The sequence below is a fragment of the Gadus chalcogrammus genome, chromosome 9 (genome assembly GCF_026213295.1).
Source record: "Gadus chalcogrammus isolate NIFS_2021 chromosome 9, NIFS_Gcha_1.0, whole genome shotgun sequence".
NCBI classification, from domain to species: Eukaryota; Metazoa; Chordata; class Actinopteri; order Gadiformes; family Gadidae; genus Gadus; species Gadus chalcogrammus.
In genome coordinates, this window is record NC_079420.1 from 5,769,122 (window position 1) to 5,785,208 (window position 16,087).

General features: G+C 46.3%; 1 protein-coding gene across 2 annotated transcripts in view; it reads right to left on the reverse strand.

Moving 5' to 3' along the window:
- Positions 1 to 16,087, reverse strand: part of mon2 (MON2 homolog, regulator of endosome-to-Golgi trafficking) — a 47,320-nt gene that overhangs the window by 19,441 nt on the left and 11,792 nt on the right. For both annotated transcript variants that reach the window (XM_056598269.1, XM_056598268.1), the window contains exons 4-17: positions 15,239 to 15,370; positions 14,059 to 14,188; positions 11,972 to 12,069; positions 11,426 to 11,551; positions 10,537 to 10,758; positions 9,640 to 9,764; positions 9,058 to 9,197; positions 8,492 to 8,639; positions 6,622 to 6,812; positions 5,854 to 5,935; positions 4,943 to 5,124; positions 3,791 to 3,903; positions 1,306 to 1,410; positions 165 to 245 (exon numbers count right to left, since the gene is read on the reverse strand). In XM_056598269.1, coding sequence (XP_056454244.1) covers positions 165 to 245; positions 1,306 to 1,410; positions 3,791 to 3,903; positions 4,943 to 5,124; positions 5,854 to 5,935; positions 6,622 to 6,812; positions 8,492 to 8,639; positions 9,058 to 9,197; positions 9,640 to 9,764; positions 10,537 to 10,758; positions 11,426 to 11,551; positions 11,972 to 12,069; positions 14,059 to 14,188; positions 15,239 to 15,370 — 1,875 coding nt within the window. The remainder of the gene's footprint in view (positions 1 to 164; positions 246 to 1,305; positions 1,411 to 3,790; positions 3,904 to 4,942; positions 5,125 to 5,853; positions 5,936 to 6,621; positions 6,813 to 8,491; positions 8,640 to 9,057; positions 9,198 to 9,639; positions 9,765 to 10,536; positions 10,759 to 11,425; positions 11,552 to 11,971; positions 12,070 to 14,058; positions 14,189 to 15,238; positions 15,371 to 16,087) is intronic.

The following is a 16,087-nucleotide window of genomic DNA, read 5'->3' on the forward strand; positions in this document are numbered from 1 at the left end:
ATTGCACAGCCCTACGTGGGACCATACGACGATATCAATGAAATCCCTGGTGTGCGTGGCGATACAGTTTGTAAGGCTAAAGACAGGTGTGGGTGGGTGAAGGGTTTGGTGCCCGACAACGCAGTCACCCCACACACAGTGATGCAGAGCGGTGAGACACTCACGGTGCTGGGTCCTTCGGCGGCCCGCCCGGGCTTCAGAGCCCCCCCGAGGCCAGGCTTCAGGCCCAGGATCCACACCAGGTGCTGGGGGGGGGGGGGGGGGGGGGGGAGGGGGAGGCAGATGTTAGCAGGGCCAAGACACCATTAAAAGGGCTGGTCCGGCTCCATTAGGAAATCAATGACACTGCTGGTGCAACACACTTGCTGGAGACAGCTTTTAGGTGTGTTTGGTGTTATGTGTGCCACTTAAAGGGGTAGTTTTGGACATGGGGCCTGATTCCCAAGTTAGCCTTAGTGATCTTTATCATTGGAGACAGTTTTCAACACATTTCCTTCAGTCCATCTAGTTGGAGAGTTTGCTCGTGCTAGGCTAGCGCACGGCAACGGGCGATACAAGCCTGCTAATAAAACATAAACCCACTCTTACCCACTCCACAGTACACCCGAGGCAAATCAACTATAACGCCAGACGGTGGATGTAAATGTCTGTTGATAGGATAATGTTAGAAATAAAACCAACCTTGCATTGCATTGCATTTTGAGGGACTTGCTGTGTCTCAGCAGCAGTGTTATATGCCTGGTAGTAGGCTACGGCAGCAGCGGACTGATACCTCGGTTGAATTCCACTGCTGCTGAGAAAGCAGTCCCTCAAAATGCGATGATTCATGCAATGCAAGGTTAGTTTTAATTCTAACATTATTCTATCAACACAGACATTTACATCCATAGTCTGGCGTTATAATTGATTTACCTCGGGTGTACTATGGAGTGGGTAAGACTGTTTTATAAGCAGGCTAGTATCGCCCGTTGCTGTGCGCTAGCCTAGCTAGCACGAGCAAACTCTGCAACAAGAAGGACTGAATGAAATGTGTTGAGAACTGTCTCCAATGATAAAGAACACCAAGGCTAACTTGGGAATCAGGCCCAATGGTACAAAATTCCGAATAACCCCTTTAATGTTGTGGGTTTGCATTAGAAACACAATCGGGTAATAAATGTCAAATCGTACCTACAGCACCTTAATCCAAATAACTCATGTGTATGGCGAATACATTGCATGGAGCACGTCGTGTCGTGTTGAGGAGGGTGAGGCCGGGGCATGGGGAGAGGAGATAGAGGGGGGGGGGGGGGGTGGGAGTATTACCTGCAGCGTGGCCAGCACCAGCTGCCAGGAGGTGCCCAGTACGGCCCCGTGACAGTGGGCCAAGTTCAGCAACGTCCGCATGCACTGGATGTTCTTAGCAGTCAACTGAGACACACAAACACACACACACACACACAGTCAATACAAGGCGTACATCCCTATGCAGACACGTCACAATACCCAATCGATACCCTTCAAGTGCTTTGCTATTGCTTCACTTATGTTGCTCTAAATTATGGAGTACTTATATTAAACACACAAAGTAGGTAGATACCACATTAGATTACCTAACCCAGTGTTCTTCGACCTGTGGTACACGTACGGCTGGTGGTACGCAGGGGTACTGCAGGAGGCTGTTGTGATTAATTCTCGACTTGGACACATTTAAACTAACACCTCTTGCCCACTGCATCCGTTTGTGACGGATCCTGTTGACTTTGAATGGGGCAGAGCCGCAATGAATTTATGGATCAATCCGTTCCGTTGGATCCGTCAAGACGTTGAAAAAAGTTCAACTTTTCCGTCATCCAATCAGATCGCGTGTGCTCGGGCGTGGCTGACGGATGCCTCTGCAAAGACTACTCCCCCATCCGTCAGCCACGCCTTCCAGCATCCGTTGACGGACGGTGCAGTGGGCAAGAGGTGTGATAATATAATAAATAATATAGATAATTGACAATATTGTATTAATATTGTTCAATAAATAGATAGTATTATGGCTTAATGTTATTTTATTCATTTGTTAACTTTTCACCTTCGATCAAATGTCTTCCATTGGTGTTTTCCGTTGATTTGTGTTTGCTAAATTAACGCACTGGGAGCATGAGCGACGTTGCTGACTTTTTATTTCCACTTTTTCCCGCTGGCCAAGGCCTTCTTGCAGTAACATTTGTCTATAAAGGGGAAACTGGCACTCCATGCCCAGCAACTGTGCGTGCATTTATCTATTTTTAACGGTTGCTTTTGAGGTGGTCAGAAGCAACCGTTAACCATTCGCATTGTTTTCAAAATCGACTTTCAACAATTTGTCAACCGAGGAACGAGGAAGGTACATTTGCTTGAGCTCATGTGTGAGTCTTCAGTCAAACAAGCTCATGTTTCTCATGTTGTGAGTCATTGACAGCCTTCTCAGTTGGGTCAACAGAGGGATGGGGTCAACAAACGGGCACTGAGAGATCACTTCCTGAGAGTATAGCTTTGCCAAAAAGGAAGGGGGAAGACTCTACTGTACCACTGTTTATAGGAGATCTCTCAAGTGTTTGTTATGTATAGATCCAGAGGACCTTTTTAAAACAGCTTGAAATGTAGCTGTGCTGTGGTACAGAGAAAAAAATCCATGACTGCATCCAGAAATGTGGTATTTTTTTGTATCACTGTCATTGTGAGCCTGGAGCTATTTTCTGTATATCTTTGTAGTTCTATTCTCTATATAATTTTAATTCTGCTACATCCTGTACTTTCTGCTGCGACATCCAAATTACCCATCTGGGATTAATAAAGAACTATCTCCTGTTAACTTAATGGCACTGTTCATTGTTTATTCAACAGTGGATGGAAATTACATGCAGAGACACGGAGCCATATCATGAAAATAGGAGATCTAATAAAAACAAGCAACTAATAAAAAAACTGTACCAAACAAAAGAAAGTAAGACGGCACTGACTGAATTCCAAACAATGTAAATTGACCTTACAAAATCCCTGGTGCAGTGATATAGGCACAGCCGCAAATACAGGGTGAATGCAATCGTGACATTCACCATGACAGCAAACAGCAGATTACAACGTCAAACATGAACCCGAACATGATTATCACGAGTTGTTTCTGTTTCTTGAGGAGTCAGGCTTGCATTTCAAGAAAAAAGTTTGGCAATCGTTGATCTTTTCCCAGTTCTACGGCGTAAAGTAGCAATTGCAAGTTTTAGCTCTCTGTGAATTTACGTTTTTTCAAAAATTCATGGAAGCTTTTTCCGCTTCATATTCTTAAATATTGATCCTTATGACTTTGCTTGGCTACAGAGGACCTCAGGGATTCCTTATCGGCTGTTTAGCTGCACTAGCTGACTTTTCTCTGTGATATGACGACTCAAGCTCCAACTAACTGTTGCCTTCAATCCACAATGTCAAGGAAGACTTCCCTGCTCTAGCATCCCTAGCTCTCTCTCCTTTGTGATAGGACGACTCAAAAACTGGAATTACACTCCAGCTGACATGGGAATAGAGTCAGAAAGGTTGTCATGTAGTGTAGGGTATTTTAAGGTGAACCGATATCAGGAAACACTAACCAGGTTAGAATGGGAAGACATAACATGTTCACAATGACACTGGCTGATTACTTTAATTAACATTCGCTTAAAATTACCATACAACCAAACAAAATAAAAATTGGGCTAATTAAAATGATATCCAGGTATGTTACCAGAACATTTTCCATCGTGAGTCAAGTGCCTAAGTGAGTGTGAGAGAGAGAGTGTGTGTGGCTCACCACCACGGTGCCCTGGGGCTGGGCTGTGAGGGGCTGTCCGACCGCCACAACCTGCTGGTGGGACTCACTGGAGGGACTGATGATCTGCACGGTCTGGCCCTGGATGGAGTAGGCTGCAGTCACCACACACACACACACACACACACACACACACACACACACAGTCAATACAAGGAAGGCATTGTTTGCAAACGCATGTTTGCGTTTGCAAACATGCTCTTGAACATCCACAGAGCATAGCATCATGAATAGGACAATTTGATAGGAGTCCGCTTAATTAAGGTCAAGGTAAACAAACAGCGCAGGCCCAGTGACAATTTGGCCTTCATCGCTTCTGGCTTGTATGCAGATCAAGGTTGTGTGTACTCCCTTTAAAGCACCTGTGTGTGTGTGTGTGTGTGTGTGTGTGTGTGTGTGTGTGTGTGTGTGTGTGTGTGTGTGTGTGTGTGTGTGTGTGTGTGTGTGTGTGTGTGTGTGTGTGTGTGTGTGTGTGTGCATTAATCAGTGCGCATACAAGTGTTTAATGAGGGAAGGGGTGTCTCTGTGTGTGGTTGTGTGTGTGTGCTTGTCTGTGTGTGTGTCTGTGTGTTTGTGTGAAAAGCTTTTTACATAAGTGATTGACGTGAAGTGTGTGCCGGTGTGAATTAAAAGCAATTAAAGAATGTGTTTTGCATGAAAAGGTGTAAAAAACGTGTGCCCTTTGATGGCTAATTATCCTTGGGGTTTTTCATATAAACAGCAGGCTGTAGTAGACGTAGGATCCACACTGTTAATTACATAGAGAGGCTAACACTGGAGCATAGTGGGCAGACCACATTTCTTTAATACAAGTAAATCCAATGAGTTGTGCACTTCACATTCACAGGCAATTACAACCACCCACCGAGAGAGAGAGAGAGAAACAGAGAGACAGAGAGACAGAGAAGCGATCGAGGCAGACCTTTGCTGTAGATGGCTGAGTCAAAGCCAGATATACAGAGAGACAGAGAGAGACCTCTGCAGAGACAGAGAGATCTAGAGACAGAGACAGAGACAGAGAGACAGAGACAGAGACAGAGACAGAGACAGAGACAGAGAGAGAGAGAGACAGAGAGAGACCTTTGCAGAGACAGAGAGAGACAGAGACAGAGACAGAGGGAGATGGGGGCAGACCTTTGCTGTAGAGGCTGGAGGTGTTGCTGTTGAGCACGGTCAGGGCGTAGTGTGGCGGCAGCGAGGCCTTGCAGATGGCGGTGATGAAGGCGTCGCGCGGCGTCACCAGCCCCAGGCGGCCGCACAGCGACGCCATGGTCAGCTCCGCCTTCAGGATGTTCTCCGTGGCCGTCTCATCCGTGCTGGGGGAGGCGGAAGGTACAAGCTTAATGACGTGGTAACTTGGATGTGGAGCTGATGGTACAAACACATAATTTGTAGGAGGGACCTTTTAAGTGATACCGGCCATCTGCAGTGTGTGTGTGCATACTCATGCACACTGCATTTGTACAACCACGTTGATTTACTCTCTATTAGAGTACGGTATTGCCAGGTCCCTCACAATTCAATTCGATTCTTTAGATCTTCATTCGAGTCGATATCGATTCGATATTGATCCAATTGCTTCGATATCGATTCAATAATACGTGCAGATGACAAAAATACCTAAATATTATTTAGAATTAACCATTTCAAAATGAATTAACAATCATTATGCTTTAACTAGCTAAAAGAGAATGCAGCATTGTATAGTATTGTTCCTGAGCTAAACTTGCAGCATAAAAGTAATAATCATAAAATGGACAAATGTAAAAGGGCATGTACATTTAGGCATACTTTTTTTTTCAATTGCAGTGCATTGATGAATCGATATTTCCTTACCCAGCCCTACTCTCTATACTATCTCATATCCGACCTATTTACTAATATCTTGTATGTACTGTAGTGCTTCTCTTATAACGCACTGTATATATCCTTAACTGTTTATATACTGTTCCTACTGTCTATACGCCTATATAATCTAACGTTGCGTTTCAAAGCTGTGTTGTCTCCGTGTGTGTGTGTGCGTGTGTGCGTGTGTGTGTGTGTACCTGGCGTCCAGCAGGAGGGACAGGGCCGCCAGCAGGCCGCACCAGCAGGCGCTGACCATCTCCTCCCTCACTTCTTGGCAGCCTGAGACCGACGCGACAGCGGGGTTATGGTCATGTGACTTTGTGAACCCGTACCGCAGAAGAATGGCTGCAACTCATTCGTTATTAGCAGTTTTTCTTCATTCGACGTGGTATGGAACAGAGTATGGAACAGAGCATTGTTCAGGAATGCAGGAATCGTTTTGGCCACTGGGGGGCAGACGGGTGCTTGCGCTCCCAATTCGTATTCGAAAATCCTTGCAGACCATGTGGCTTAGTTAGACACCATGCATTCATTTCATACCATCAATATCTGACAATGTATTCAATGTCAATGGAGTAAATTATGAGCAAATTGGTAATGACTGCGACGGCTGCGTATGATTAAGATTACACTATAATACTTAATCAATGGAGAAGGATATTGTTATTCCCATTTCTCTGCTCAAGATCCAATAATAATAATAATAATAATTCACACACAGAATAGAAATTAAATAAAGTAAAAACACAGCCTTAAATACAGATAATAAAGAAAGGTAGCAAAGGCTATATAAATGCCAAACATAAAATAATACGCATTTAAAAACACAAAACGGTCATCAAATCTAAAGAAACACGAAAAGCAAGCAACCAAATGCCTCAAATGCGGAGATAACACACTGGCCCCTTAAACACGAGCCATTCAGACGCGACAGAGACAGAGACGCGGTGTCACGGGCCGCTCACCGGGCTGGGGCTTCCACTGCTTGTCGGGGTGGACCTCCCGGTGCTGGATGGCCTCCTCCTCCTCCCGGCCCAGCTCCCGCTCGATCATGGTGGTGATGCCCCGCACCAGGTCCAGCAGCGCGCTGAAGGCCACCGACATGGCGTAGCCCTCGGGGATGGAGGGGGGCTCCACCTTGTCCAGCATCTCCAGGCTGTGGGGACGCGAGACGGGGGTTACCCTCGAGGGGGGGGGACACCGGAGGGCCGTCGTGGACCCGTGCGAAACTGGACCCCTGCCCCAGAACCCGTGCGAAAACCGGACCCCTGCTCCAGAACCGGTCCACGACCGGTTCTGGGGCAGGGAGCCGGTTTCGCACGGGTCCGTGTTGATCGAACGCGGTCGATGGAAAGAGTGGATCCCAAAGAATGAGATATTTTTCTCAGAAGACGTTTTACTGTGTGATGTTTTGTCCATCTGCGTCACGTCTATTATTGTAGTAGTTACTACCAGTCGTCTCATTTATTCTGTCCGTTAAGTCTTTTTTATTATTGCCTCCTGCTTCCGAAAGATGCTACAGAAATACTTTATCTTTTTATTATTAAGCAGCTCTCGAAACTCAAAACCGATATAGGCTTTTTAGTTTTGCATTAAAATATGTGTTTGCACTGGCATATATAACTTTACAATTCTCTTACAAATGATTGTATTTTCTTGAAATGTATTTTAAATAGTATTCATGCGTATGTAAAGCAAAATTGGGCTTTGGGTTGCCTCTCATGCCCTATGGTGGGATGGTTGGATTTGAATTGCCGGTTTAGTTGGAGAAACACATAATAATATACACTTGAGAACGGAAACATTTTCTGCTTTATCTTATTAGTGCACTGGGCTGTATTACTGTATTGCATAACAGTAATGCAATGAAAACAAGCCGACAAGTCAAGTTTTCTGTCCTTCAGTCAAAATGAGTACGTGTTTGTATTAAGGTTGAGTTAAAGTGTCTGTTAACACGACAGATACGAGACTTGGAGAACACAGTTAAAAGGAAATACATGTTTGTGTATTAGATAACAAGTCTATGGTATCCTGTTAGCAGAAAATGCTTTGCTACTACTGCATTTTCTAGGCACAACCTTGGAATTAATACATTGAGATCAGCACTATTTATGTGCCAAATCAATTCATTAGTAAAAACTTTATCCTAGCTGACGAAAAGGGATCAAACTGAATAAAGTCTGATCAAGGCCAAATGAATGTGTTCACGTTGAGATATATCCTATTATCCAACCTTCTGTGATAACCAATTACACCCATGTTCTCCCTCAACTGGCACTGGTCCTAATTACAGCTAATAAGCACTCTTTTGCAGAGAGAGAATGATAATAATAAAAGAGAGAAAGACAGTGAGGGAAAATGCATTGTATTTTTTTACTATTTCCTTTTTAAATTTTGATTAATCAATTTGGCAATTGGTGGTGCTTTGGCAATGAGAATGCCAATGAAACCATGTGGATCTGATAGAAAGGGCAGGCAGACAGACAGACAGACAGATAGAAGGGCTGCATGATTATTGCCAAAATGATTATCACGATTATTTTGATCAATATTGGCCACGCCCCCCCTGCTTTTTCAGGCTTCGCACCGTTGTGTGCAGGATGGATCACGCAGTCGCAGACATGTGTACAGGGAGCGCTTGGTTTTGCTTTGCAGCGGAGGTAGAGCGTATACTGCATGGGCGGGGCTCGATTCGTTTTTCTTTTTCTTTTTTTTGCGGATCCATTATTTAAAAATAATATCGCGAAAATATCGCGAGAACACTACGTGTCATCGTGCGATAAAAATTCGATATATTGTGCAGCCCTAACAGACAGACGGGTCAACCATGCTTACTAGGTGGCCTTGGCGCTGCCCTGCACGCTGACGTTCATGAGGGGGATCCAGGTGCCCCGGTACTCAAAGGCCGCCTGGGTGGGGACCCCGCTCCCCGCCACCCCAGACCCGGGCGCCCCCTGGGAGGCACCTTGGGCCCCGGCAGCGCCTACACACACACACACACACACACACACACACACACACACACACACACACACACACACACACACACACACACACACACACACACACACACACACACACACACACACACACACGCACACGCACACACACACGTTTGGTTTGAGAGAAGTACATAGAATCAAAGCAGAACGCTGGAAAATCGAACAAAAACGTATAACCAAGTTCACATAGAAGGAGAGAAATGAAGTAAAGAATGCAGCGCAAAGAATGCAGCATAAAGATAAAGAACTCCACTCTACAGATCCACACTTTCAACACTTTCATTACCAAATTCCAAACGGCTCCTCCAACATTCTTTCAAGGCCTATCTAGACATCATGCCTACTCCAGACAAGCACCAGGGGATGTGTCCGGGTATAGGGGGGGGTGCTGGGTCTGACCTGCGGCTGTGTTGGCGGCGGCGGGGTTCCCGGCGTTGGGAGTGATGAAGAGGGACTGGATGAAGGAGCCCAGGGCGTTGACGATGTCCCTGAACACCTTGGTGGAGTGGGGCTTCATGTCGTACGACTGGCAGAAGGACCTGGAGACGACACGCACGACGCTCAACACTATAGTCATCTGCTCTCGTTATCCAAAGTTATCCAGCTCACAGTGAGTTCGATTTTTTCTTTGTATGCACAATATATATCTAAAAAAATAAGGGTAAAGACATTTAAAAGCAATCTTCATTGATTTTTCACCGTTTTTGGACAACTGACCGAATGCATCATTTATGGATCTCCTCCCTTTTCATTTAATCTTGTTGATTCTCACTGGGAACGGTTCCCGCTACAACGTCAAGACCAACAAGTGGGACTTATTCCCCCAGTGGCCATCTTGGTTCCATCTCGGTTCTCGCACTAATTCCCCCACCGAGCTATCGTTTAGAAACCAGACGCCCGCCCGCCAGGTGAATAAGGCCCGTGAGCCCAGCCAATAACAATAAGGGATTAGTTCCGTTTCAATTGTCCCCTGCAGCTCACCGTAGCAGATGTGGATGAACACACAGTCTGTGCACCGACTCGACGGCTACCGCTCTGAGCCACTGGGGCTTCTCTCCGTCCAGGAACTTCACCAGCAGAGACAGGAAGATCTCACACTCTGTCACCTGCGACAAAGACACACACACACACACACACACACACACACACACACACACACACACACACACACACACACACAAGCACACAACGCACGGCTCAGTTCCCTTTCAAGTTGCAGACACCGCGGCGACTGTACGCTTGCTGCCCCTGCATAATCACCGTGAAGCCCGAGAACAGTCCAATGAGCCATGGACCATTTCACACCTAATCACACGTCGTCTATCGCTCGCTCTCGCTCTCACTCTCTCCCTCCCTCCCTCTGTAAATAAATCCCCCCTGGAGCATTGAAGGCAGCTGGTTTGAGTCGATGCAGGTGGTCTGGGTGGCGGGGGTGGCCACCCCTACTAAATCTGACGGTCGATAGGATTTGAACTTCACAATCTTGATGCGAGACTTGGCGGTATCCTCCACACAAATTGTTTTGACATTTTCTAACGTTCTTCAACAACCCCCTCCACATTTTTCAGATCTTACATAATACGATATTCGATATAACATTGTATTAGTATGTTTAGTGTACGAGTTATAGTGTTTTAACTTTTTAAGTATGTTTGTATGCATTTCATCTATTTGTTTGAGCATGTATCTTGTAGATTTTATCTTTTTTGCTAAATGTATACAGGGCTCTCTTGGAAAAGAGTTCCCAAACGCGATAAGACTTCCTGCTATAAATAAAGGCAAAAAAAAAGGACACAAATACAAATAAGACATCATGTCTGGACCCGACAGTGGCGGTCGAGGCGGGCGGGGGGGGGGGGGGGGAGGTGGCCGTCTCACCAGCAGGCTGTAGAAGTGCTTGATGAGGACCGAGACCACGCGCAGCAGCCTCATGCAGATGGGGAAGTAGGGCTTCTCCACGGGGGGCGGTGTGGCCGAGCTGCCCCCACCACCGCCGCCGCCGCCGCTGCTGCTGCCCTGACGGAACTTGATGTTGGGGGAGAACAGCTTGATGACCAGGGGGCAGACACGCTCCTTTAGCAGGAAGCTGAACTCCTGGTGCTGGGAGAGAGACACACACACGACAGGCCGAGGTTGTGATTATTTATTTATTTATTTTAATGACCCACCAGAGCTGCACCCATGCATCGAGATTCAACTCTCAGAAGACTTTCAGTGTTAATTATGACCGATGCCTTAAAGGTTGTATCAGCGATTCTAGGCCGAAACACAAATTATCACATACATCCGATCATTCCTCACGATCCGGTAGCTGCTGCTGCTGCTGCTCCCCCCCCCCAAAACACGTCTCTGTAGGCAGCCTATGCACAGAGATCGCACACAAAAACCAATGGTACTACCGACCGCTCAAAACCAGAATAACTAGTATTGCAACCAATTACTGACAAGGGGTGGGTGTTGTGGAGTTTTGCGCTGCGTTCATGACAGTTTTTACTGGATGCACCAAACGTGGACGGGAGGGACGAGCTGGCTCCGTTTGTTTGGGATCTCACTTTCCATACCCACAGAAGTGACGCCACCCAACATTGCTGATACAACCTTTAAAATGGCTCCAGTGTAACCAAAATAAAAGAATGCTCCGAGTTTATGTGACATTGATGAAAACGATGCACAAAGATCATTCCATATAGACTGTATCCGTCGCCGATCAGTGAATTAAAGCGCTTGTCGCATCACGAGGTTCAAAGTGGGGGCGGCCGTGAGCTACCTGTAGGAAGACCCCGGGGAAGTCGTTGAGGACGGACTCCAGCAGCTCCAGGCCAAAGGTCCGGGTCATCTCTGTCATGCCCACCAGCCAGTAGGGGGCGTCTGCGTTCACTAGCTGGCACAGGTCCTACACACGCAATGACGCACAGCCACATTCAATCACACGCACATTAATTAGGCCTGGGAAGATTTATATGTGAGGAGGAGACCTACAGTCTTGAAGTGTCTAAGAGAGCTACAGTATTTAAGTGTCTAGTTTCATGGTTTGATCTGGGTCTCTTTGATCATTTATTATGCTGTGCAAAGCGTAATAAAACATTAAAAGGCTCACTCTTTTGAAGAGGCTGTGTCATTGAGGAAACACTCAATAACCCGCAGAAATCATTGCTATACTGTATTTTTGTGGTGATAAGAGGGCAATCAGCGACTATTAACGTATGGTAGCACACACTTGGCTTCAATGAACATGACTCCCTCTGCTGATAAAAATACGGATTATAGAAATGTTGAAGTGAGGTGGAGAGCTGGCCCCCCCTGGTGGCTGTACCTGGAACAGCATGTAGGCGTCCTTCGCACTGGGCCTGAGTGTGCTGACAGACCGCCTGTTGGTGTTGCCCTGGATGGGTGGGGGCTGCTCCATGATACCTGAGACGAGAGAGGATGAGAGACAGGGAGACATGGGGAATGGGTCATGTGGGGGAGAGAGAGAGGGGAGAGGGAGATATTAGATGTAACTTTATTAGTTTTAATAGCTTTTCATAGTAGACTACTTAACATTTTGATGCTATTTTAACTTTAACTTTTTTTATGGTCTAAGTTCCCATGCCAATACAGATATTTAAATTAAACAGAGGAAAGAGAGCGAGAGAGAAAAGAGAGAGTGAGAGAGATTTGGAAAAGGAATAATGGATGGAGGAATTCTGACGACAGATTAATTGCGGTTGGATCTGCATGGATGGATGGGTGGCTGAAGGATGAGTGATGAGATCAAATAGATGAACGGGAGAAGGGGCGTAAGGCGCTGAATAGACGGACTACAAAAGATGAGGAGAGATGGACTCCAAAAGATGGAGGACGGCGTGGGCTGTGTCAGATTTGACACAGCTGCAAACACATGGCTGTGAAGACACCCACATTCAAACTTGGAGATCGGAGCAAACAACACGCCGAAACAAAGAGTATTGAAACCCCTTACACTAATTCACACACACTGGTTATCTTTGAAATGTTCCCTCTTATAATAATAAATAATTAATACTTCAATATTTTGGATGGTGCGGCAAGATTTGTCTCATAACTCAGAGAGTGGTTGACAATATGCCCGTTTCATTTCCTGCTGTACTTTTTATTGTATCATTCGAGGAGTTACCATTCCTGTCCACTCCACCTCAAAACTATAATTTGTGTGAGCAATTTTCCCCGGTTGGAGACAAACCATGAGAGCCCCGAAATGTCTACCTCCGCGCTCGAGGTAGCTTCCTCCACCAGGAAGCTCAAAGTGGGCGAGGAGGACAGGCCAACAAAACATACATGGCGCCTCATTATGTATGCATTAAAGTCAAGACTTGAGTCACAGGACGGAGGAGGAGAGGAGCTCTAGGTGTGTGTGTGTGTGTGTGTGTGTGTGTGTGTGTGTGTGTGTGTGTGTGTGTGTGTGTGTGTGTGTGTGTGTGTGTGTGTGTGTGTGTGTGTGTGTGTGTGTGTGTGTGTGTGTGTGTGTGTGTGTGTGTGTGTGTTCCATGGTAGATATTGACAGACAGGTCAGATATTGACAGAGATAGAGAGGGCCTAGCTGGAGAAGGGAGGCAACACAGCTGGCAGTAAATTACTTATTTATCCTGAGTTCTGTTTATGCACTTCAACAAAAACACGGAAGAAAAGAAGTCTATCATCTGTGAATTGTGGTGGTGCACAAAACCACACACGCAAACACATAGTGTGCACACACAGCCGACAATTACACCGCATGCTGGTGGAATCGTATTAGTTTGGGCTGAGGGAGTCTCTTAATTTCCATTTTGATCCTGCTGTTGTATAATTGTGTTAAGAATATGCTACACGTGAACCTCCTAAGATGGCGCAATTTGATTGGTTCACTATCTCTGGATATTGGGCAATATCCCGAGGTTGAGATCTCAAACCCGGGATATTGCGAGACGGTTATCTCGTCACGCTGATGAAAACGAATAAACCCCGTCAAAAAGTGTTATCGTGTTTATTTTTGGAGTGTTGACATGTAATATATACTAAAACAATTCTTCGCCGAAGGCGAAGTGATTAGTGGGGAATAGCCCCCGAGACCGAATAATTTTTAAGTATCGTACCCCTCCATTCCCCAGCCTGTGTCTATCAGAAGCAGAATAATGGCCCAGGTTCAAGCCCTAGTGTGCACAGGCCGACTGTAGGCAACCGTGGATAGGCTTCCTTTACTTGAGGACAAGGAAGGCCGGGTCTAAACAGCTGAACATTAAAAAGTAACGAACAGAAACAAAACCTTTGAATACACAGTTCTCCATGAGCACCAGCTCAAAGACTGATAATCAAATCAGACTTCAATATCGTCACCCCCTGACCTCAACTTGAAGGAAAACTCAAAGAGAAACCGAGCGTGTGTAGACGACGGCGCCCGCTGACCTTTGAACCGGTCGTCCTCGGCGACCATCCTCTCGAAGACCACCGTGACCACCTGCCGGACGGTGGCGGCCGCCGTGTTGTTGGTGATGGTGTCCTTGGTGAAGTGTAGCCGGAAACACAGAACAATGGCCTGGGGGGGGGGGGGCGGGGGACAAGGGCAGGGTGAGCCCCTTGTAGTGCGGGCTGCTAAGCTAATGCAGAGTGTGTGTGTGTGTGTGTGTGTGTGTGTGTGTGTGTGTGTGTGTGTGTGTGTGTGTGTGTGTGTGTGTGTGTGTGTGTGTGTGTGTGTGTGTGTGTGTGTGTGTGTGTGTGTGTGTGTGTGTGTGTGTGTGTGTGTGTGTGTTAGCCACGAAGGCAGTGGGTGTGGGGAATGACCGTGTAGAATTGCCAGGCTGTTTGACTACCAGCCAAAAGGGGCGAGTGTGTGTGTGGTGCGTGTGCGTGTGTGTACTATTGGAATGTCACTGAGGTAAGAATGATGATGGCAATTAAGGTTACTAATTGTCTAGACCTACAAGTATGTGTGTGTATGTGAATGAGAGTAAGCAAGAGCCATAGAGAGACCGAGAAAGACAGAGCGAGACAAAGGAAACGTGAAAGAGTAGAGGGCACGGACGAAAAGTGTGGCATGCATGCATTCACTTGTGTATGTGTATGCATATGCGTTGGCGTGTGTGTCTGTGTATGTATGTCTATTCATGTGCGATTGTGCGTGTGTGTACAGTATGTAGGACTGAACTATTTGGGGAAATATTCGAATTGCGATTATTTTGACCAATATTGCGATTGCAATTTAATGTGCGATTTTTATAATTTATTAAGTTCCTTATGTTGTGTATTATTCACCAAAAAATGTATAAATCATTCTTTAGCAGTCAACATAAAAACTGCTCCTCCCTTTAGGCCAGGCCGATGTGTTGAGATTAATTTATATTATAAACTTCTTTATTTAACTATTGAATTGTAAAATAAAAATAAATGATTCATACTGATTTCCAGTCAGTAACGACAACAAATCACTATTCATTTATTTTTGCAGCGCACCGGTATGCAAATGATTGCGATTTGCATACCAGGTTCAATAACATCGCGATTTCGATTTGTATTTGATTAGCCGTTCAGCCGTAATGTCTATGCATGTATGAATGTGCCCGTGTGTGTGTGCATGTGCGCGCGTCACCTTGGACAGGATCTCGTCATGCACCACGGTGTTGGTGGTGAGAAGAACCAGGACCGTCTGTAGCAGCTTCAGCTCCTCCAGGCCGTTCTCCATCAGCTGCCACAGCATGTTGATGATGTTCCCCGCTGCCGCCTGTAACACACACACACACACACACACACACACACACACACACACACACACACACACACACACACACACACACACACAGTATTGACATTTACATTCTGCAGACGGTTTTATCCAAAGCAACTCACAATAAGTACATTTGTCAGAAGAGAAACAATATATCGATGTCGGTAGCACTTTCAGATACACACATAAACACAATACCCACTTTGAACACTCTGTGCCAATGTTACATAGTGTACCTTTAGGATACACAAATGCCTCCACAGCAGATGCAAAGGATCGATGACGAAGTAAACAGGCTGCTTGTTCTCTGTAGCATTTTAAGGGAATCTCTAGCGCGTGCGGTGGTGGTACAAGCAGTCGTATCTATTCCTTTCTCCCTTCCTTTGTTTTTACCGTGTGATACGTATCGCGCACGCACACGCACACACACACACACACACGCGCACACACAGCAGCAACAGCTGCAGCATCCTAGCACAAGAGGACCAGCTGGTGGGGCCAGCTGAAGTGCGGACGTCGACACGCGTCTCCGTACGGCTGAGGCGCTGCAGGCTAAAACCGGTCAGCTACGTGTTGACGGGGACCGTCTCCGACAACACCAGCCGCCACCCTCTGCGATGCTCTCCTCTCGGTGGCATGAAGCGTGACACACCAGCCAGCGGTAGCACCACCAGATCATCTAATCTGTACAGAGTGGCTGAGCCACTGCACATA